The sequence below is a fragment of the Argentina anserina genome, chromosome 2, assembly GCF_933775445.1.
Source record: "Argentina anserina chromosome 2, drPotAnse1.1, whole genome shotgun sequence".
Classification (NCBI taxonomy): domain Eukaryota; kingdom Viridiplantae; phylum Streptophyta; class Magnoliopsida; order Rosales; family Rosaceae; genus Argentina; species Argentina anserina.
Genome location: NC_065873.1, coordinates 27,972,312 through 27,995,130, shown reverse-complemented (window position 1 = coordinate 27,995,130; position 22,819 = coordinate 27,972,312). Strand labels below are relative to the sequence as shown.

Here is a 22,819-nt window from a genome sequence, read left to right as displayed (position 1 = left end):
TGTATATGTGTAATGATTGTACCGTATGTGCTTATTTAAAAAAAAAACACCAACTTCATTCCTTAAAAATGAAAGATAGCTAATTACTTTTTAACCTCGCTATAAAAGATTTTGGTGCAAAACCCTTTGCTTAATAAAGTTTTGTGCTAGTAATGAAGTGCACGATTATAACACCTCCATGGTCCTTCATATAAGCTCGTGTCGTTGTGAAGCAAAAATATAAATTTCGCATACAAGATGCAATGGGTAGTTATAAAACTATCACCGTCAAATCAAATGAACTCGGTCAAATTACTAAGGTTGTATCTGTCATTTGGTTTTGGTTAATTATTATTTTACCTCTTATATGACCCAAGGAAAAATAAATAAATTACCTTTTATAATTCCCTGATTTGGAAAACCGAAATTACAAAAAGGTCCCCACCAACCTACTCTGCTACTCCTTCAGAAACTGACCCTCCCAAAATCACAGAGACCAGCAAAACCAACAAGAACTCTCTCTCTCTCTCTCTCTCTCTCTCTCCAAATCAATTAAACAAAACCCAAAAGCGAGCATTAAAATTCTCTTTGGCCCTCTCTCTTATTGGGTCTTAGCTTCACCTAGCTTCTCCAAGATTCTCATATATTAGGTGAGCCTGCTTCCAGTCCTTGTTGTTTTCTGTCTCCAATTTCTGGGTTTTGTGTGGTTTCTTTCCTGAGAATACTATGCTACTTTGTTGATTATGATGCTTATTTGATTTGAATAGCCTTGTAATCAATATACTTTACATCCACAATTATGAATTGACTAGATTTTGAGCTCCCTTTTGTTGATGAATCATTAGAGTAGTTTGCTGGGTTTGTTACTTTAATGCCTGAATCATATGAGTTATTGGATTTCATTAAGCTCAAATAGGCTTGAAGTTGCTTGTTGGAATTGACTTGATGGCTGTTTCTGCTTTGTTGACTTTTTCTGTTGGGCTTCTCTAATCAACGTTCACAACTTGAAAAATTGGGAATGAATGTAAGGCATAACATGTTGGCTGCTAGAAAAGGAGATAAACTTATATGTAGTGTTTGGTTTGATCAGCTAGGCTATATTCATACAGTTGTCTACTGTTCTGCGTTGTCTGGTTTTGGTTTCAATAGGTTATTGATGAACTGTCTGAATAAGATACAGTTTGAATGACTATCTTACACGTCTTCATATAGGTGTTATTGTCTTGGATGACTGTCTCCTAACCTGGAAGTTCAGTGGGTTTGTCCTTGGAGTATAAATTTGTTTAGGTGGTGTTTCTGATCCGAGTGTGGGGTGTGCCTCATGCGATTGTTCCTATTCTAAGTAGTATCATTTTCATGGCTCTTGAAGCTTCTAATGGAAGGGGGCTTCCACCCAGTTTATTCAGTGGGGATGATATTGAGTTAAACACGAATTGGGAAGATGTGACTTGTCCTATATGTTTGGATTTCCCCCACAATGGTGTACTCCTCCAGTGCACATCACATAATAATGGATGCCGTCCTTTTGTCTGTGACACAAGCCACTTGCACTCAAATTGTTTGGACCGTTTCAAAACTGCAAATGGTATGTCATCTCCTTCAAAACCTGATGCTGGTCCGACAAGTGACACTGAGCCAGTGGCATCAGAAGATAAATGTAGGCCAACTTGCCCCTTGTGTCGGGGCGAAGTGACTGGATGGGTGGTGGTTGATAAGGCTCGTGTTCATCTGGACGTGAAGAAGCGTTGTTGTGAGGAGCAACGGTGCACATTTACAGGTACATACTTAGAATTGCAAAAACATGCTGAACTGGAGCATCCTCATTCTCAACCATCAAAAATTGATCCTGCTCGGCAGCTTGATTGGGAAAATTTCCAACAGTCTTCTGAGATCATAGATGTTTTGAGCACTTTACATTCGGAAGTCCCTCGGGGGGTTGTTTTAGGAGATTATGTGATTGAATATGGTGATGATGATACTGGGGATGAGTTCGAGGACTTCCGTGGGGATGAACGTAACTGGTGGACCTCCTGTATATTGTATCAGGTATTTGATAACTTGAGGAACTCCAGAAATAGAAGAAGAGCAAGAGTTGGTGACACTAGGCGAGGAGGCCGCCGAGCTAGCTATGATGCAAATTCTGATGATGGCTCTGTGACATCTATTGATTTCACAGACTACCGGGCAGATGATGTTGATGATGAGTTTATGAGTTCAAGTGGCTCCTCTAGAGGTGGCTCAAGTCATCGCAGGTAGTGATGCCTTTCCGTTTCTGTATAGGATGCCTTAAATCATTGGATGCTCTTTAGATCTTGTTCTCTGAATACTTCGGATTTTTTTTCCTTCCAATTACAATTGTGTTTTATATTATAGTGTTCTATTCTGTATCCCCTAGCAATCTTTTTAGACAAAACCTGCTCTGGTCTGCAAGTGTACCATCTACTGCGATACCTTAATAATTGCAACACTTCATTGATTTTCTTGTTAGCCTTGTCACCTGATCTATTTCATTGGGTCAGTGCCCAGTAGGAACTTTGTATGGGGTTTGGGGACCTCAGCATCTGCACTGACACCGTTTTTCTTTTGTTTTAGTCTGTGAGAGGAGGGTGACCCTAGAATTCATTGGTTTTATGTCAAAACCTGTGATTTATGTATATTTCTCTTGTATTTGCAGCTCTCGAAGACGTCGCTCTCGCTTCTATGACAATTAGGTATGCTCCATACATAGATCACCCTGTGCATCTTCTTTCATGTAGGTGTAAGTTTTCCGTACATATGAGGCTGAACATCGTTGCTGATATATAATACCGAATGTTTTGTGTTGTTGATTTTGAAAACTAACTTCATCAAATTTCATTAATCTGATGTAATGCTATTTTGATAATGCGTTTATCTCATTACGTATATCTTCTGGCAGTGCTTGACAGAATAGGAAGGAAAGGAAAGACGGAAAGAGATCTATTGGAAGTCAAGAAGTGGAAAGCACTGGGATGCTTGCTGTGGATCTCTTCTAAGTTTTAAACATGCAGAATCTGCTTTTAGATACAGTGCTAGCTCTTTAAATCTTTAATTAGATGTACTGGGTAGAAACATGTCAAGATCCATTGGCTGCACAGATCCCTTTGTTAGAACATCTTGCATTCAGTTCAGTGGTCTTAAGGATTGGTGTGATATATAAACAGATACGGTGTAATCAAGGTATGATGTGTCTTCTGTTAATCCATTTCACTTCGGTCCAGACGTCCAGTGATCTCACTGGAATTAAAAAGAGGAAATTGGCATCTTTTTATTTGCATTTTCTTTTTCTTTCCTTTTGAAAATTTTGATCAGGTTGAAACTGCATAGCATACTAAACAGTGATCATAAATTTGATGCGTGATCGTAAATATGATGCAAACCTAGTTTAGATAAAAGTCAGAAGACATTGTAGATAAAAAGTCAAGAAGACAATGTATACTTCGGCAGCAATTTCAACGACAATCAATGTCAATGTCTAAAAAATGCAAGCCTTTCTTTGTTACATACCATCTATCTGGTTTTGCCGATATCTAATTTACATGTATTTTACCAACTACTACCGCATAATAATATGCGATGGGTGGAGTTCTGTCGCATCACTAATTCGTTTCACTAAATTGATGCAAATTTTTGGGAATAAATTTATATAGCATTTTTAGTTCCTCCAATACTTCCAAACAAGCTAACTAATTGTGAGCACAGGGAACGCGCAGAAAAGTAATAAATTATTTACAAGCGGTAAATGTGAGTGCAAGAACCAACCTCTTTAAACGACAGAGCCAGACAGCCAGTTTCTCTCTGTTTAGTTTTGGCCGAGCGCATATTCATTGATATGCACTATGCAGGCAAGGCGTATCTTCTTACTTTTCAAAAGAGCGTTAGAATCATGTAACTTGGATGATAGACAGACACGCATCAGTCCTGATATCTGAACTAAACAAAATTGATAGGATATCCATGGTCATGAACACGAAGCTAGGACTTCAGCTAGACTTCATAACTGCTTCTTAACAAATGACAATAACAGAATTTACAGAAAAATACAACTTCATAAGTACTATAACCTTGGTACTTGGGTAATAGCCAATGTATTTTAATATTGTTTACTTATAGAAACTATTACTGAAATGACGAGTGCATGAACAGCATAAAATTTCTTGGACATTGAACACTCCCCTAAAAAAACTAGTATGGAACGTTACTGGGGAGGTTTCGGATTACATTGCTTTTCATTCCAATCTTACTACGCATGGCCTCAACTCCCGATCTTCTCATTTCCTTCAGTACTTTCATCTGCACCATTCGTTCCTTTGATTGGACAGTTGCCAACCCCATGCTCTTGTACCTAAGAAGAAGGAACACAATTATCTACATTAGCAAAAGCTTATTATGTAAAGTCAGACAAAGGAAAAGTAACAAATAGAAAGTTCTCTTTGTTTAACTCAGAATCCAGGTTAGATGGGTGCACTGCTTCATTATTATAACAAGGAATTTAAAACAAACCTCGCAGCCACTGCAGCTGTGATGGCCATATGGTTAGGTGATGGGCGTGGTTTCTGGCGATAATAGCGCATAAATTCACGGGAACCAAGTGCTTTGCTTGATATCCCATGGTCAGATCTTGTAGTAATGATGAGCTCAGCGCCACCACTTCCAAGTTCAACACTGTTGGCCGTCTCACCTGATACAACTAGTTGCTTGCCAGCCTCATCAACATAACTACAACCCAAGATACAAGCAGTCCAGGTTATATATACTATCACAAACTAATCCTTCAAACTAGTAACATAAAAAAGAGTGGCTCAAGATACAAGCAGTCCAGTTTAAATATACAAACATTAACTAATGCCTGAAACTAGAGATGTATCATAATAATTAAAAAGGAGCAGCCAATAGAAGTACTGAACAAGCCAATGTATAAAAAGAGCAAACCTGCTGCTGTAATCATAGAAATCTTCCAGCTCTGCTTCTTCTTCTTCGTCACCATCTCCATAGTGTACCTTACAGTGGCTTTTCGCCACCATATGCTTCCTAACTGCTTCCAAGCTGTTAAACGGTTGACATCTATCATTGCAGTACAGACACATACAATCCCTTTTAACCTGAAATAAGCAAGCCGTGAAAGTGAGCCAATTTCTGAAGGGCAAAGCCCAATAGGTAACAAGTTCTCAAAACAAACGTGTTAAATATTTTAGTACCTTAAGACCAAGATAAGTAAGGAGACCTTTTGGGTCCTTCAAATACTCGATATCAGGAATGAAGAATCCATGGTGTTTGTGCATGTGAACCATGCAGCTCTCTAAAGTCTTGTGCTCTTTATCGCACATAAAGCAACATGACGGATCCAACTCCTCATAGTCGTCGTCATCATCTTCATCCATAGCCTCATTAGAAGCCTGTCCATCTACATTTAAACCAGTCAAAGATTTTGCCAACTCATCCTCAGAATCAACCTCCTCCCACTCATCTTCACCGCCTTCACTCTCTTCACTCTCCTCATCAATTTTCCCACTAACGGAGGGAGCTTTGGCACGAGTGGGAAGCGGCCGGACTATCGCCTTGTCTTCTTCTTCATCACCAGTCCCCTGAGAAGCCCGCGCAATGTGACTTCGCGACTTGAGATGCTCAGCATGAGCCTTGGCACTTCTATACCCTTTCCCGCAAAGCGCACAGCTGTAGAGCATCGGGGTTTCATTTGCACCCTTCTTCTCCTGAGCAAGCGCAGCTTGTCTCGCAAGAAACAATGCTTCTGTCACTCCAGGAACACCTGCCACCTGATGTAACATCAAAAACACAACCAAAGTAAGATCACTTTAAAAACAAAACTCGGCTATCAAGCACAGAAGACATTATAAAGAATCCGAATTTCTCCGCAAATCATATCCATAACGAACGAAGATTTTGTAAACAGTAGAGATGAATCTGGAGAATTCTCCAGCTCATCAAAGCATGACAGTTGTCAAATTAGGTACGGGAAACAGGTTTTATATTTATACATAAAGCGAGCAATTTCTATTCATCCGAGAAAACTGGAAATTCTAAATCCCTAATCAGAGCCCTAATTCATAAAATGAAAGCTCTGCGAATGAAGAAGAAGAAGAGAGAGAATGAGAACCTTGCGCTTGAGGTTGTAGCGGTGCCATTCGGACTTGTAATGGAGGCGCTGCTCGGCGTCGTCCCTGAGCTCTTTGTTACAGGCGTTGCAAGCTAGCCCTGACATCGTCGATCGGTTGGAATAAAACGGTTGCGTCTTGATATCGAAAGGAGGTTGTGGCGGTGGCGGGGAGGAAGGGTTTTATAGGCGGGGAGGAGATGCGCGACGGCTCGGAGTCGGTGTGTTTAGGGAAACGGTGGGTATGAAGCCTCCTTTTCTGCTTTGCTTTGATTTCGCAAGTGCTCGCCTCAGCGTCTCGTAGGTCTTAATATCTCATGGGCCTTTCACTCTTTTAAGGGGGTTTGCTGGTTCTAATAAGGCCCAACCTCAGGCCCATTGGTTTTTTGTTTCGCTGATTTGATCAGGCCCATTGCGTTGCGTGAAATGATAGTGACAGTCTCGCCTCTTTGCCTCCGTTATGTGCGTCACATTGAAACATTGTTGTAGTTCTTCGAACATTTTCGCCAATTGTACGAATGGTTCCTCCTCTTGAAATATTCTACTCTCTATACACGTATGCTCATTACATCAAGAAGAGGTTCCTATTTATCAAATTGGGCAATCAAAATATTAAATAGAACTTTAACTGTGATCGAATTAGCAATTTGAACCTAGAGAAAATGGTAAGTTAGATCGCAAGTGTGCCAAATGGTGCAAGGATTTTCAGAGTATTAGAATTTTAGAAGGTTCTCAGTGTAGACGACCTTAGCTTGTGAAAAATCATTTTTTAAAGGACACTATAACTCTATAACGAAAATTTTTTAAATAAAAATTCTTATATGCACGGCCGTGTAATTATATGATACAATCTTAGTCATTCAAAATAACGTAGTTAATAAGTATATGGGTGTTAGTGTGTTACCATCGACTTTTTATTGTACAGTATGCGGAGATACACGTCGAGTTTTTTTTGTTGGAAAGAAAACCCATTAATGGAAATTTGAAAGAGAAAAAAAGGCAACACAAGCCTCACGTGTCGTAAAATTAAAAAGTGGTTGCGCTCCTCTAATCCTTCCGCAGACAAAAATAATTAAAAAAAGAAGAAGGAAATAACCGCTACAAAGCAGGGTCGTCTTGATTTCTCAACGGAATCCATCTCTCCCTCCCAAAACAAACAAACCCAGAAGCTTAGAGAAGATATGTCACAACTCCCTTAACCTCTCTCCTCAACTAACTCCTTCTCTCTCTCCGCCATGGACTCTATTCCCAGATCCCGCCAAGCCCTAGAACCCGGATCCGGCGGGAAGATTGTCCGAACCCGACGACCCGCTCGCACTCGGACTCCCTACGACCGCCCTAATTTCACCGCCAATCCTCCTCCTCCTGAAAACCCTAATTGGCTCGCCAGGTTCATTTACTCCCCTACTCGCTCCATCGTCTCCGGCGCCGGGAAGGTCCTCTCCTCTGTCTTCCGCTCTGATTCCTCCTCCTCCTCCTCTTCTTCAGGTTCCTATTCTGAGCTCCTATTCTTCTATGTGTTTGTTAAGCTCGTAGTTAGTGTTACGATATTTCGAGTAGGAATTAGTGAAGTTTATTACTATTGCTTAGTTATTAATCGTTTTACTGTTAACGAATTTAGGCTATAGTGAACTTAGTTGTATAAGTTTTACATGTTGCGGATTAGGAGTAGCGAATTCAGAGAGTGATGTGTGGCATTTCTTGCTGTAATTTTGCGTAAAGATAGCTGGCTATTTCGGCACAGGGTTGTTTTCTTTTATTTTTACTGGAGTTTATTGTGTACTTTTTCAGAGATTGGTAGCGATGATGAAGAAGGTGATGATGATTATGTTTCTTCTCAAGAAGATGATGGATTGAACAAGGTAAATTTATGTGCATGTCATTTCATTTCATTTTTGCCGTGTGTGTATCAGTATGCTTCAATTTTTTTAATCTTTTGTGTGATTTTGGTGTGTGATAGTGAAGATGGTTTATGTTTGTATTGCTGGTCACTCTTTAAATTGCATAAACAGGATAGAGTAAACCTGCCTGCTATATCAGTGGAATAGGATAAATAAGTTCAATATTTAATTGGCGCTATAAATCATACATATTTTTCCCACTAACCCAGATATTAAGCGTATTAGAGTTTTACTTCCAGTTTCGTATCATTAGACATAATGAATAAGCATACCTACACTTCTATGATGAGCTAAGCGCGTTTTTTTAATAATTAGTCGATTGTACTCGGGTTGTAAAAGGGCTGTTGTTAGAGGTTTAGGTAATTGACCTGATTCAGGGTTTAGGGTTCAAACGTCCTTTTAGTGGTTACATACACTATGAACTGTACCTCATTAGTTAAGTTCTGACCTCAGCAACGTTTTCAAGTTCATGTCTGTATAGAATGCATGATACGTACCCACACAGATATAGGTTTTCTGGTCTCCTTTTCTTGTTGTTCTACATGCACTACTGATTTTTGTGGTTGACTTAGAGAAATGGGACATCAGAAACACTATTCAGGCAGGGGGAAACCAAGCATGCAATTGAGCAGCTGCTGAGGCAGGAGACCTTCTCAAGGTAATACTGTATTTCATCGAAGCAAAACCTTATTGAACATGTACATGTCAGTTGTTGTTCTCTTCTTCTTTTTCCCTGGATCAACTGCTTTTTAGTTTATGTTAGCTGTATCCCACCTTTTAATAAGTAAGAAAGAAAGGCTTATTGATATATCTTCTACGATTTGTTCTTTAACTTTTAATACTTCCACGAGTGCTGTATTCTTGATCTCAATTTTATGTGCTGAGGAATATTGTTTGAGGAACAATATTGGTCAGATCTCCTTTTAGAAAGAAATGGTTTGATTATAAGTTGAGGGCATGCATATTGAGGGGTTCTGTGAGTTTAACATTGGCTAAGTTGGTTCAAATATGTCGCCTGTTGAAAACAATATATGCTTATGCATTGTTCTGCTAGATTATTCTTCATTTTTTATTTACTAGTGGTTTGATTTTATCCTCGCCTTTTGTCCAGGGAAGAGTCTGATAAGTTAATAAAGATTATTAAATCGAGAGTCATAGCCACCACTGAAGATGCAGAAAATACCAGACCAAGTGAGATGCCTGACAATATAACTCACAATAGAAGTTCTTTTAGAATTGCCAGTTTTCCATAATTGACTTATGATGTTGATTATATTCCAGATATGGATGCAACCGATCTTTCTGCCACAGCTGTTTCAGAGGCCAAAAAGTGGGTGATGGAGAAGAGGTTGGGATCGGCTTCAAAGTCAGAGTTAGGTCATGGAACAATACTGTTTCCACAAGTGAGTTCTCTTTCATTTGGTATTGAAGCATGGCTCCCTCTTTATATCTGACTCTCTTCCCTCATGTCTGTTCTTGTGTCATAGAAAATAAGTATACCACTGCGTCTCCAGTTTGTCAGAAATATGGCATAGACACCAAATTGCAATTTAGTAATTTTTCTGTATGATTATGTTTTCTATGGAAGGAGCGACATTTTCATGTTGGTTTTTACTTTAATTTGATTCTATTGGTGCAGGGTGCTGAAGATGATGGTGGTTCCCCAGTAGATGTGGCCAAATCGTACATGCGGGCACTACCTCCATGGGCATCTCCAAGTCAGCATGGAGAACTGCGATCTACATCACCTCTAGGGTTGCAACTCTTCAATGAAGAAACCCCATATTCAATTGGTGGAACTTCTGTCACATCCAAGGTATTGTATGAAATTTCTTGTAGTGTACTGTTTTTATTCTTTGGGTGTTGTGACTTCTTGGAGGCTACTTACACCTTTACAAAGATACCAGGTCCTGAATTTTTGATAAAAATGCATGTGACGATCCCTTGCCCCCTTCCTAGATAAAATTGAGGTCGGAGATAGTGCAAAACTTGAAATATACTGTATTATTTTGGATGAAATAAGTTTTTGAAATGAGGTGATGACTTTCCTGGAATCGTGTATAAATTTGGATGAGATTCTGATCATGGTATCTAGTATGTGTATCTAGAAGCTTAATCCACGCTGAGTTTCTGATTTTAGGAAGAGATAGTATTTGCACTGAAAAGTAAGAATGTTAATCAATGTTGTGGATGCTGAGGCAGCTAAGACTACCAATAGCTTACCATTAACTGTGGATAGCTGTGAACATAGGCACAATATTGGCCTACACTGATTAAGTTTGATTATAATGGATCTTCACTAATCTTTTTTATTATTATTAATACGGTAATGGAACCAATGTTGACCTTGAACTTTTATTTCTTTTATTGTTAACTGTGTGAACAATGTCTTCGCACGTGTTATAGGACGTGTCTTTATTTCGGGGTTTTCTGTTGATTCTCATTATTGATGCCTGTGCGATCTCAAACTTCAATGCAGCCAAAAAGGGACGCCCCTGCTACTGGGTCATGGAATATCCAGGAGGAAATACGAAAAGTGCGTACTAAGGCAACCGAAGAAATGCTCAGGTCTCTACCTTCCTCAAAAATTGATTGGTCTACGTTTTCTCTGGAAAACAAAAGCACTTTGAACTCTCTGCCAGATGGAAAGCAAGAATCTAATTTGGGAGGTAAGCTTTAGAATCCTATAACAGCTGCAAATTTAACTATGGGTCCATCTTTTGGCAAATCGACAATCCATAGCTCTGATGGTATTCCCCTTTGTGGTTTAGTTAGAGTAATCTTTCATCATCTGTAGTTGAACTGGCCAAATTTTCTAGTATAAAAAAGAGTAAAATGTAACTTGGATCCTCATTATCATTCCTTCAGTTATGGGGAAGACACAAGATGGGCTGCCAAAAGAAGCTTTGGCTGGTGGGACTGAACAGTCGAATGCAATTGCAGGAGAAACCATACAATGTAAGCTCCTTTGATTCACTGGTTGCCAGGGTGCCGCCAGCATTATGCTGTTGTTATTGTACAGCTTATAAAATTACCATGCAATAACCAAATCCTGTATGTTCCATGTGAGTTGTGGCTTATATGTTACTGTTTGATTGGTGTATCCTCGTATGTGCATATACATTTGTTTTAAAAGGTAGACACTGTATAGTAGAGAATATCAAGTATGCCATGTGTGCAAGTAGATTTTTGATATATCTTTACTCATTGAGATATAGGCAGTTTAGAGTTCAGGTAGCTTTGGTGATGCAGTTGTCTACAACGCATATGTTTTTATACTGTTATGAGTTCTGAATTTTTATACATTAGTTGTTCCAGATTCAGAGGTGCATGACCAAACCTATTCTACAACACAAAAAGAAGTGACTGCTCATACCACTAATGGCTTCCCTTCTTCAGCTCCGAGGTTAGCGTTTGTTGAACTACTGTAATTGCCTGGGGTTGCATTGTCCATGTATAATCTATTTATCGATTTTGTTTCCTATATTTCACTTTCTTTACCCAATTGTGTAGGGGAGAAACTACTGTGCCAAATGGAGGAATAAATCAGGTCAGTTCAAGTCATGAGAAGATAGTTACAACTCTTCTTGTGGAGGAAACCTATGAGCTTGAGAAGGACCTATCCAGGAATAATGAAATGGATATTGATGGTGCAACTGGCCCTGATTCTATGCCTTTAAATGAAACCAGTGTCGAGGCACCGAATGTGAATGAAAATGATATAAATGGCACAAAGGAGAACGACAGTGCTGCAAGTGGCTCCCAAAACAGTTCAAGTATGCCGGATGAGTTATCACAGGAGCTGACCCAGTCTCAGCCAAAATCAAATAACACTGTGGTGGCCAAGGAAGAGGGTGTTGTTGAGAAGCCAAAGGCAAAAAGACTCACCAGATACAACAGAAGAGGCAGATCACGGGGAAATATCGGCAAATGACAGCTAAAATGCACCTATGTATCTTAGCCTGTAACTTATTGTACACTAGTCATTGTAATCTGGGAAATTAATTTCTTTTTCTTGTTCTCTATCAGTGAGGTAGGAACTACTGTTGGGTATTTAACTATTTATGCTGCCGATTTAGTCCTTGTTAGCAAAACTTAAGTTGGATACCGTAAGCATTCTCCAGAAGTAGAATTTGCAGAATTGTGTACTTTGACAACCCCATTGTAGGTTTGGGTTTAACATTATGTGAAATATTCTTCTAATTGGGTTCTAACTCATCAATCTTCTCATTTTGCATGTACAGTATTACGTCGTTTCTTAATTTGAGGCTAACATCTTTTGAGTCAACTTTTTAGTCACATTATCTTCACCGTTCAGTATCTAGAATATGCACATGTATCATTGGTGAAGACCTGCGTCTTCACTGTCCAACTACAGCCTCGTTAAGACCTAAGTGGTAAGGCGTCTTCACTGTCCAACTACAGCCGAGAAAGGTGCCGAATTTGTTGAGTTTCTACCTAACTATGCTTTTCTCTAGTTTTGACTAATCTTATTAATTTTATTTTTTTCAATGTAAAATATAATATCTTCAATACACGACGTGTATATTCACATACACATTAGTCTCTACATATAAGTTATTTTGAATGACTAAAATTGTACCGTGTGCTGTGCATACGAAATTTTTTTCGAAGTTCTCGTTGCATATTGATATTTTCACCGGTGAGTTTCTAGGAAATCATTAAGATTAGATTCCTTTCACCTACAAAAAATAAAAGTGCAAAAACAAAAATACAAACTGAGGGCCCAAAAGAGGCCTTAGCCTAAGCAATCCAAAACTGGCCCAACCATGAAACTGAAAATTTAACACGCAGAGGTAAAATTGTCTTTTCACAACATATCCAATCTTCTCTTGCATTAAACTGAACGTATCCGACCTTGTTACGACTATAATTCAAGGTTTTTATAATTTAGAACTCAATAATACGCTCAGAAACGCGCCGTAAAAGGTTGAATACGCACCGGAAACGATTGAATACGTTCACGTATGTTACCAATAAGACTAATTTACCCCTAAGTGTCTTGCAGTTGGGCATCAAATCACCGTCAACACTTCAGAGCCCAAATGCATAGCCCAGTCTTCTCTACGTAACTTCCAGACTAGAAACCAACCGACTGTGAGAAATCGGAGAGTGACGACCGCCATGGACGCTGAAATAGCCCAGAAAACATGGGAGCTCGAGAACAACATAATCCCGATGGAGACGCCGCCGGCGAGGAGCAACACGGACCCGTCGGCCGACGCCATCTTCTACTACGACGAGGCGGCTCAGACCAAGTTCCAGCAGGACAAGCCCTGGCTTCACGACACCAACTTCTTCAAGCGCGTCAAGATCTCCGCACTCGCGCTCCTCAAGATGGTCGTCCACGCGCGCTCCGGTGGGACCATCGAGGTCATGGGACTGATGCAGGGCAAGACCGACGGCGACGCCATCATCGTCATGGACGCGTTCGCTTTGCCGGTTGAGGGGACCGAGACTAGGGTTAATGCCCAGGCTGATGCTTATGAGTATATGGTTGATTATTCCCAGACTAACAAACAGGTCCCTGCTTTTTTCTCTTTTCTTTTCTTTATAAACCCTAATTTCTGCTGTGGGAATCTCATCGTGCCATTACTGAATTGGTTGCAATTGTTTACTTTAGAAACCCTAAGAAATCCAATTGCTATTCTAGAAGGCTCAAGTTTAGGTTTTTATGGCTCTATTTAGTGTGTTGTGCTTGTGAATATGGTGTTTATATAACTCTAGTTTCATTGTAGGACGTGTAGGAAATTGTTTTACAAATTGTTTCTCAAGTGATTTTGTATAACTTGGAGTAGAGTACTTCTATTAAGAGTCCTATGTATTTGTTTTTTTTAGTGTTTCAAGGTTAATACACTTACAGAGTGTGTTCTTGTGTAGGTTTTGTAGCTATATATTGTGTGTTTGTATGTCATAGGAGCAAAAGGGATGACCTTGCTTGTGAATGAATCACTACATTGAATATGGTGTGTACATGACCTGCGTTTTACTTGTCTGCTGAGATATAATGAGTTGATAGAGTTCATAATGGGACATACAAATAGCTTTCAAGATAACTTGGAGTAGAATTGGAGTAAGAAATATTGAGTCCTATGTATTAGCTGCTTTAGTTTTTTTTAAGGGTTGTGTTATTGTGTAGGCTGGGCGACTGGAGAATGTTGTTGGATGGTACCATTCTCACCCTGGTTACGGATGCTGGCTTTCGGGTATTGATGTTTCAACTCAGATGCTGAACCAGCAATTTCAGGAGCCTTTCTTGGCTGTTGTTATTGACCCAACTCGGACAGTGTCTGCTGGAAAAGTTGACATTGGTGCATTCAGGACATACCCAGAAGGATATAAGGCTCCAGATGATACCATCTCCGAGTATCAGACCATTCCTCTTAACAAAATTGAGGACTTTGGTGTGCACTGCAAACAGGTTACTGGCTTTTTATCTCACAGTTCTCTAAATGATGATTTTGTTTGCTGTTGTCTTAACTCCATTGCCAATTGTTTCTGCAGTATTACTCTCTGGATATCACTTATTTCAAGTCTTGTCTAGACTCCCACCTCTTGGATCTGCTCTGGAACAAGTATTGGGTGAATACTCTCTCTTCCTCACCTTTGTTGGGTAATGGAGACTATGTTGCAGGACAGATCTCGGATTTAGGTACTTCCTTGGCTGTTGCAACCTACTTGAGTACTTTTTATGTTATATTTCTTGTGATGATTTAGATTTATAGTATTTTAGAAAATATCAAGTCATTTCCTTTTCATTATGCAGCTGAAAAGCTGGAGCAAGCAGAGAATCATTTGTCTCATTCCCGCTTTGGACCATTAGTAACACCCTCACAGCGAAAGAAGGATGTAAGTCTCACGTCCCCATCCACATATCTCTGATTTTATACAATGATAAAGTTCTCTTCACATTCAACTAAATTATTGACCAATTATACTAGAACAAAGGCAAGTATATGTAGGGAAGGTTAGAGTGAGAGAATGGTGTCCATATCTCTAACTCATGTATTTTACTCAACTAGTCATAAAGCACAAGAAGACAGCCATATTAATTTTACTAAGAGGGTTTTTCAGTGATTGTGTCATTCTATGTTTGAGTTTGTAGATATTAAAGCAAACTTGAATGGTGATTTGAAGACAAATTTGCATATCTGAAGTTTTGAGACAAACACATGCCAATGATTAGATCCTTATTTATCACATCATTTTATCCACTCTTTGTTCTTCTATGATTTCCTCTCTTTCATATCAGAAGACGTCTAGTCCACACAGGCGCACACGCACTCCCACACACATTAAAACATGAACAATCCACTAAATGGAGATCTGTTATCTGAATATACCTGTTTATCTCTACATTTTACTGCCAATTGGTATAGTAGCCATGCATAACTTTTTCAGTGTGGTCTATCATTTTTAGTTGATCACATTCACAAGCCATTTAGTGATATAGACCCATATTACTTTGTAAATGTAAAGCTGGTACTTTCATTCCTTTACAGGGCATAATTGTGATTTTCCCCCTTTTTTTTATTTGAACAAAAGGGCATAGTTGTGAATTAAGGGGAAGGTTCTAGCATCTTGTTGGTTACATGCCCCTAATTTCATAATAATTATACTGCTTTCACGAGTTGCAGGATGAATCACAACTTGCAAAAATTACTCGGGACAGTGCAAAGATAACTGTGGAGCAGGTGCACGGTCTGATGTCACAGGTGAGCATATAAATGAACAGCTGAAGTGCAGAGTGTTTTCTTACCATATATTAGGTTTCATTGTATCATTCCATTCGTTAACTAATTCATTCCTATCTGTTTTTTTTATTTAGGTCATCAAGGACATTCTTTTTAACTCCGTACGGCAATCCAACAAATCCAGCACCGAACCAACTGGCCCTGAACCAATGATTGAAAGCTGATTTAGCATTCTGGTGGCAGCAACAACTGAACCTATCCATATACGTTTCTGAGCGAATTTTGATCCAGTCCGGTTTACAGTTTATAGACTGATATTTGAGTCCATTGTTGCTTGCCATACTTTTGTAAAGCCCTGAGGCTCCCTGTGGTGTTGATGGTGGTTTTATAGGGATTGCCATTTTGCTAATGCTGAAGTTTCTAAATATCTATTACATTTAGTGCTTGTTGACAAAGCTAACCGTTATATTGTAAGTAGGCCTTTATCATCCTCTATGGTCTTACTAGGTTTGTTTTGTCTCTACTTTAGCTCAGCTTTTCCAGTGCTGGGTTGGGCAACAATCATCAATCAACTTCTCTTGTTACTCTTGTTTGAATGTCCTTAAAGGAACATATTGTAATATGAGATAGACAAGCAAAGCCTGTGGTGGCTGCTTTGGACTTTTCAGGAGGCAACACTTAGAAATTGGTTTGGCTTCTTAGGTTGAAACGGAGTACATGCAACTAAATCACGGTAATCACCAACCGAAGCATCATGTGTTTTTGACAACATATTGTCGATGAGGCTCTGCTATGATGTGTTTAGTGCGTTGCCAATTTAGCTAGAAATCCCAACAGATGGGTTTGGTGGCAACAGCATGTTGGCTAGAAATAGAGAGAGTCCGAAACACATGAAAACAAATCCAAGGCTAAGGTACAATCTCAGACTGATACCGAATGCAACACTGTGACCTTTTTTCTCTGTATGAAGAAATGGATGGTTGGCAAGAAAATTGGACGGTGATATCTGATATGAAGGATCAAGGTGCAGGTTCAAAGCATTAGTGGCTATCACATGCAGAGATAAGCAAAACCTCGTGGGTCTTTTTCCTTCTGCAGCAGCTTCTTACTTCTTCGTCTTCTTCATGATCATATTTTGGTGCAGAGATTATATGCAGATGCGGCAAAGTTGAACTTGGGACCTCTTGTCACCAATACCCATCTTTTTCAGTTGTCACCATCCCCACTATAGAGAAAAAAGCCTTCAACAAATCTTCCCACTTTTTATCTTTAGTGGGTTTTGTGTGGACTCTCCAAGCAAATCATGCCTCTCATGACTTTCCCCCCAACTCCTTTCTTCTCTATCTCTCTATGTGTGTCTCTCTCTCTCCCCACCATTTTGCTAGCTAGGATTAGATTCTTACAAGATCACAAAAAGGTTTGGTTCACAGGCAATGGTCCTCTTTTGAGTTTAGCTAACCTAGCTAGCTTGATATCTAACCCTGCTTTTGTGTATATAACTTCTGATCACTTGTGACAACTTCACATGCCAAGAACCCTCCACCACTAGCCTAGATATAGCCCTAACTATATGCAGTGTCTTTGGGTTGGCATGTAGCTCAAATGATGGGGGGGACATTTCATGAGCTCACTTAGGAATTTCCCAAATAGAAAAGATTTATATGCTCCTCAATTAGTTGTGGACTAGTTTAATTTGTGCTTTCATATTGATGATCCATGTGCCTTGATGAGTTCATGCCCACCTTAATTAGATAGTCATACTTGGAGGTTTATCATGTCTTGGTGTACAATTTAATTTCCTATTTGCATGTAAAGGATAGGGAGCCTTTCAAAAAAAAAAAAAAAGAGGGATAGGGAGATGCCTAAGAATCCAAAATCATTCATTCTTTGTTTTCTCTTCTTGTTTTGTTTCAGCGTAACTTAAACAAAGAAAGAGATGGCAGAATCAAGTAATCCTAAGTGAAAATGAAACCTGAAGAAGAGGTTGATTTCCACATCTCTCTCTATGCACTTTGTTAGGAAAGTAGGTCTTTCAAATTTGAGAAAATGTGTTAATATTTTATATGGCAGGCAAAATTCTCAATTAGATGCCTCATGCCTCTCCTATTACGAAGTCAAATTCAAGACGTGAGGACCCCAAATTTGATTTTGGGCATCAGACTCATTACTACATGTCTTAAGGATGGTCACTAGGTCTTCCATTGGAACATAAGTTTCAAACAGAATACTATAATGAATGGTTAAGTTCAATGTCTGCCCATTCTCTGCACTGAAAAGTGAAAAGTACAAACCTGCTGTCTTTAATTTCTTTCTCTTGTTCAATTATTCTCACAAAACATGGGTTTGTTTGTGATACATTGCTATATACTATACAGCAGGGGATGAATGGCTGGCAGGGGATGTCAGAATTTACACTCAATGGTGGTAGTGAGATTGTGTTGTCTGATGTGCTGCTGTATGTTATACAGCAGCGTAGGATAGATTTTCCCACAAAATATAAGTCGTTATGAATTTCTGGGGGAGGTTATACCAAGTAAGGTATAGCTCTCAATTCATTTTAAAGTGAAGGTATAAGGTTAGCAGAGTTAAACAACAACTAGTCTCCAGAACCTTAATCCCATGATGCAAGAAATAAGTGATTAGGTACTTCAGATTTGAATCTAAACGCTCGACCAATTTATCTTTTAGAACCTAGTATCCTTTAGAATCAAGTTCTATTAATACACATATCACACAACCATAACCCCCTCTAAAACCAAAGGTCTAATACACATTCCTAACTCGAATACCGTATTAAACATCAGAATCCTCTAAACAAGCTTAATTATACAGTCAATGAAGTATATATGTGTAACATTATAAAGAGAAAGGGTCACAAGGAATACTGTCACAAATAAAATGCTCAAGCCACTTGCTAAGTGAATTGTCTAATCCCCATCAACTGATTCCAGAAAAGTTACACACGTTGGGTCTCGGAACTCCCATCATTTCTCCCGTACAAAACTAAGAACATAGGCTGATCGAGATATTGGTTAAACCTTTTGCTGTTAATAGGGTATATAAGTACTAATTGAACGAAGACTCGATCACACTCACGTACACGATTGCAAAGTCCATGGCTAGCTATACCCCTTATGATCGAGAATCTTCTTGTCCTAGATAGCTAGTGATGTGCACGAAAGCATTGGTGCCAATAAAATTGGAGGCCTTGACTGAGGACGCTTCATCTTTAGAAGCAGTAGCAGCTAGCAATTATTCTCTCATGGCATCTTTGCTCTCTGCCTTTCTTTTCCTACAATGAGGCTATCTGCTTTACGTACATTTCGATCTGTGTTAATCTTATAATTAATTCTCTCTTATTTGGTCGTAAAGGGTAGGGTTTCCAATTTGAAGGGACCTAAATGAAGCTGGTGGGTCCTCTGGAACCAAAAACCCTGGACCAGTTTCACTATTACAGGGTTTATTATGAATAGGAAAGATGCTGTCTAAAACCGTTGCTGATATTAACTCATAATAATCTGGTTTTGCTAATCGGCAGTGAGTTCTTAGTCCCAATCAAAGTAGTGAAAGATCACGCGCATTCACATGGGATGGGCACGAGATGGGACGAGACGAGCCTAATCTTGCATCTCGTCCCACTTATTAAATTTGGGATGAGATTAGAACAAAATTTGTGTTTTAAAATTTTGTTACACCATGGATCAATCCCATTGGGATTAGACCGGGCATATCCCATCTTCCGGGACTTTAAATAATAAATATTTAATTTACTACAAATAAAATTTTAATACGAATTATTATAATAAAAGAAACATATAAAAGTTTCAAATATCATTCATCATCTATTTCGATACCCTGAGTTAAATTATTATAAAAATAAATTAATCATTCGAATTATAGCGTTATAAATATTGTACATTAAAATTCTAGTTTTATCATACAAGAGAAACATATATAATTATATATTGTATATAAGATTAGATAGGTTATAATTGCTAAGTTCATAGAAATTTGTAATATACAAATCGTCTTTAAGTATATCATATAACTCGAACCATATATTAATGAGAAAATTAACCGGGACTTGTTTATCTTTAGGTAATGAACCAAGGTCCAAAATTCATTATTTGAAATTAGTCATTTGCTTCTAAGGTGTTCTCATAAATTATAAATGTATGGTGATGATAAAATATTTGATAGTTAAAATTCAAATGAAATTTAAAACGGGATGAGACGGAGTGAGATATAATTTATTCGTCTGACATCACGTTTTTAAACTTCTCTCCCGTCCCATTCCAGTAAATTCCGGGACGAATCATGATTCAAGTAATTTATGTCCACCCCTACATTCACCTAACGAACCGACTTTTACTGTGGAAAGTTCCTTCTTCTTCTTCTTCATCTGGGTCTGGTGTGGTAATGTGGTACAAGGATCGTTCAATCCGTACAGAATTTTAGGATGATTCAAATGGTCGAATTCAAAGTCAAGTAGCGCATGGTTTGGAAATGAGTTGTTGAACGATGCAACCTCTCAGCAAGTTCAATTAATAGCACTGTCGCTATAGAAGTCTGTTTCAATGCATGATTCTCTGTTTGTTTATACCACTGTTTGTTTAATTGTTTATATGTAAAAATACACGTACCCAGATGAATATAATTCGCATGAGAACATTCTGCAGATCGATTAAAATAAATAAAATGCAGAGAGAATAGAAAAAAGTTGCTGTAAAAGTCATTAATTAGAGGCTGCTTCTTGACTGCAATATGTTTTTTTATCTACAGGGAGGCTTGTAATTTAGCTCGTCCATCCCTTCCAGAGTCTCGTTGATTAGTAATTTGACCTAATCTCCGTTACTAACTAATGACCATTGGTCTATATATCTTCCTACTTCCTAGTTTATACCGATCGGGTATGAAGATGTTAAACCAAATTAACCTACTCTCTCCACATGTTATGTATGTATGGTGGGCGTCTAATTTTGACCAAAAGCCTCGGATTAATTTTCAATATTTAGTCCACTATTTTTCACGGGTTCTTGCATGTAATACTTCACCTGTAAGAAATAAAACTTGGTGGTAGCCAAAACCATTTTGACACTAGACATTATAATGAAGCTCCTGACCTAGAATGAGTAGCTTCTTACATAGGAAACACGGACCTTTACAGTTTAAACCAATGAAAGAGATAGATCGATGTTGGATTTATTTTCGTTGACAAATACAGTAAAAACTTTATTTAATTTCTGAAGTACGTATGGCAACGTACGCTAATATTCATAGGTACGGTAATTCTAAATTTCTAATTCGAGGGTCGAAGAGTTTTGATGAGCAGATTTACGTTATAGGCATCGGCTTCTTTGATGTTTCAAGATTCAAACAGTCTTGGCCTATAATTATGGAAATCATATTCTGGTGCGCGCAGGTAGCACAATTTTAGGGGTCAATTATCCTTTGAAATCTCTTGCGCAATACCGAAACAATTACAACTCACAATGCAGACGCGTACACCAACTGGTTTTGAGGAAAAGCCAAACTCGATTACGGCAGCAGATTAGTCTGAATTCATTTTATTGCTTGTGTTTATGGTCCTCTGCCTCGTGCAATTTCAAAAGTCTATGACAATTTTTTCTTCGGAAATGCCCTATAAATGAGGTCATGTAGTCATGAATCCCCTCTCGTAGTCATGGTGAGAATCGAAGATTATATGCTTTACTACCTACATATAGGATAATCAAGTAAAAGTGACGTAAAGACAGTAGTTGGGGTATATAAATGACACAATAAAAGTTACATCTTGTTTAGTATGAGACGCTTTACACTTTAAGATCGAAGCAATTACACCTTGGCATGGCAAGGCATTAGGGAACTAATTATGATATTTTAGCAACAGACAATTACAGATAAACGTTCATATCAAGCGTGCATGACGAGTGACTGTCATAATCGATCAAATTAAGTTTAAGCATAGGTAAAAAAAACCCATATATAACTTAATACAATTGTCCTAATTCACCAAATATCTTGTACGTTAATCTTGACATGTATACTTGCGTGGTCGGTACTGTTTCAGATATGAAGGTTATTACAATGACAAGATGACTTATACCTATTCACATAAAATATTTATCTCAATCAATTCTGAAACAAGAGAAAATAAGATGCATTTCCATCCTAATTACGTATATATAAAAAAATTAAACATAACAAATTAGTTCACCCACCCGTTTTCCATCCATTTCTCGCATTTCATCTGTCTCACATTTTCCATATCTCACATTTCATATGTCTCAAATTTTATACATCATTAAGATAATACATTCTCACTCTAAAATCATTCGTATAAGAAATGAAACGACTTTTCCTAACTAAATTAGGTATGAAGTCTTATACGGTATGTCCTCAGATGACAGTGGATTTGGTTGTCTCGTATTCTAATGGTAATCAAGCCTGAAATACTTCTATAGGGATTTCACATGAGACAAATTGAACAACATAATCTATAGTCCTAAATATGCCTCAATTTATAATTAATTTTGCAGGGGACAAAATTATTGTACGGCTCAAGTAGCAGTGTACTTTAGACCAACATTTAAATAATTTTACGTTAGGTATAATTAATCGGGTATTATAATAACAAATTTGTAATTCCTTATTTTTCGCCACAGAAGGGTCCGATCCCAGTCCAATTGCTCCGAAACGCTGGGCTGAAAAATCAATATAATAATATATTATTTTCCATTATAAATTAAAAATAATAGTATGAAATACCATATCTGCCTTCATGGACCAGCAATAGTATGGAAGCTTCGTGCCTCGAGTCATTAGAGGTCGACAAGTGTCCACTTTGAAAACTATTTTATACGTTTAATAGAAAGATTGTGATAGAGAGAGATTTCTGTTATGGTAAAATACGCCACCCGTCGCCGCATGCCAGGGCGCGTGCTTGTCACGATCAGTTCTTAGGAAATCTACTGTTCGGCTAATTTGGGTTGTTTGGAGACATACTATTTCTCTTAATTAATACTGATTTTTCATTCTGATAATGTTCAGATTATGATCGCAGATTACCTGGATGGAATCATGGAATAATTGGG

The 22,819-nt window shown here is 38.4% G+C and overlaps 4 protein-coding genes across 5 annotated transcripts; 3 read left to right on the top strand and 1 right to left on the bottom strand.

Moving 5' to 3' along the window:
• The first annotated feature begins 483 nt into the window (after positions 1-483).
• Positions 484-3,254, top strand: LOC126782995 (uncharacterized). Its single transcript, XM_050508369.1, has 4 exons — positions 484-629; positions 1,192-2,231; positions 2,654-2,690; positions 2,897-3,254. The coding sequence occupies exons 2-3, from the start codon at positions 1,336-1,338 to the stop codon at positions 2,688-2,690; spliced, it is 933 nt and encodes a 310-aa protein (XP_050364326.1). The 5' UTR covers positions 484-629; positions 1,192-1,335; the 3' UTR covers positions 2,897-3,254.
• Positions 3,255-3,955: 701 nt separating this feature from the next.
• LOC126782876 (cytoplasmic 60S subunit biogenesis factor REI1 homolog 1) lies at positions 3,956-6,358 on the bottom strand. Its single transcript, XM_050508214.1, has 5 exons — positions 6,113-6,358; positions 5,196-5,771; positions 4,930-5,099; positions 4,501-4,716; positions 3,956-4,342 (listed from the first exon to the last, which is right to left on the bottom strand). Exons 1-5 carry the CDS (start codon positions 6,215-6,217, stop codon positions 4,183-4,185), a joined length of 1,227 nt encoding a protein of 408 aa, XP_050364171.1. The 5' UTR covers positions 6,218-6,358; the 3' UTR covers positions 3,956-4,182.
• Positions 6,359-7,205: 847 nt separating this feature from the next.
• Positions 7,206-12,298, top strand: LOC126782833 (protein KAKU4). 2 transcript variants are annotated; one of them, XM_050508160.1, is made up of 10 exons: positions 7,206-7,597; positions 7,901-7,971; positions 8,583-8,668; positions 9,122-9,201; positions 9,292-9,413; positions 9,650-9,826; positions 10,490-10,679; positions 10,879-10,968; positions 11,329-11,416; positions 11,524-12,298. In XM_050508160.1, the coding sequence occupies exons 1-10, from the start codon at positions 7,345-7,347 to the stop codon at positions 11,942-11,944; spliced, it is 1,578 nt and encodes a 525-aa protein (XP_050364117.1). In that variant the 5' UTR covers positions 7,206-7,344; the 3' UTR covers positions 11,945-12,298. The 2 variants fall into 2 exon arrangements, with proteins under 2 accessions (XP_050364117.1, XP_050364116.1); XM_050508159.1 differs by having other exon boundaries at positions 11,320-11,416.
• An 812-nt stretch (positions 12,299-13,110) lies between these two features.
• Positions 13,111-16,216, top strand: LOC126782517 (COP9 signalosome complex subunit 5a-like). Its single transcript, XM_050507774.1, has 6 exons — positions 13,111-13,554; positions 14,171-14,452; positions 14,536-14,683; positions 14,798-14,880; positions 15,669-15,746; positions 15,860-16,216. Exons 1-6 carry the CDS (start codon positions 13,156-13,158, stop codon positions 15,947-15,949), a joined length of 1,080 nt encoding a protein of 359 aa, XP_050363731.1. The 5' UTR covers positions 13,111-13,155; the 3' UTR covers positions 15,950-16,216.
• The last annotated feature ends 6,603 nt before the right edge of the window (positions 16,217-22,819 follow it).

Coding starts and splice junctions, on each gene's coding strand:
- LOC126782995 (XM_050508369.1), top strand. CDS start 1,336: ATGGCTCTTGAAGCTTCTAATGGAAGGGGGCTTCCACCCAGTTTATTC. Junction 2,232..2,653: donor GGTGGCTCAAGTCATCGCAG/GTAGTGATGCCT, acceptor TTGTATTTGCAG/CTCTCGAAGACGTCGCTCTC.
- LOC126782833 (XM_050508159.1), top strand. CDS start 7,345: ATGGACTCTATTCCCAGATCCCGCCAAGCCCTAGAACCCGGATCCGGC. Junction 10,680..10,878: donor GCAAGAATCTAATTTGGGAG/GTAAGCTTTAGA, acceptor TCATTCCTTCAG/TTATGGGGAAGACACAAGAT. Junction 11,417..11,523: donor TTCCCTTCTTCAGCTCCGAG/GTTAGCGTTTGT, acceptor CCAATTGTGTAG/GGGAGAAACTACTGTGCCAA.
- LOC126782876 (XM_050508214.1), bottom strand. CDS start 6,217: ATGTCAGGGCTAGCTTGCAACGCCTGTAACAAAGAGCTCAGGGACGAC. Junction 5,772..6,112: donor GCTACAACCTCAAGCGCAAG/GTTCTCATTCTC, acceptor ATGTTACATCAG/GTGGCAGGTGTTCCTGGAGT. Junction 5,100..5,195: donor TTACTTATCTTGGTCTTAAG/GTACTAAAATAT, acceptor TGCTTATTTCAG/GTTAAAAGGGATTGTATGTG.
- LOC126782517 (XM_050507774.1), top strand. CDS start 13,156: ATGGACGCTGAAATAGCCCAGAAAACATGGGAGCTCGAGAACAACATA. Junction 13,555..14,170: donor ATTCCCAGACTAACAAACAG/GTCCCTGCTTTT, acceptor GTTATTGTGTAG/GCTGGGCGACTGGAGAATGT. Junction 14,684..14,797: donor AGGACAGATCTCGGATTTAG/GTACTTCCTTGG, acceptor TTCATTATGCAG/CTGAAAAGCTGGAGCAAGCA.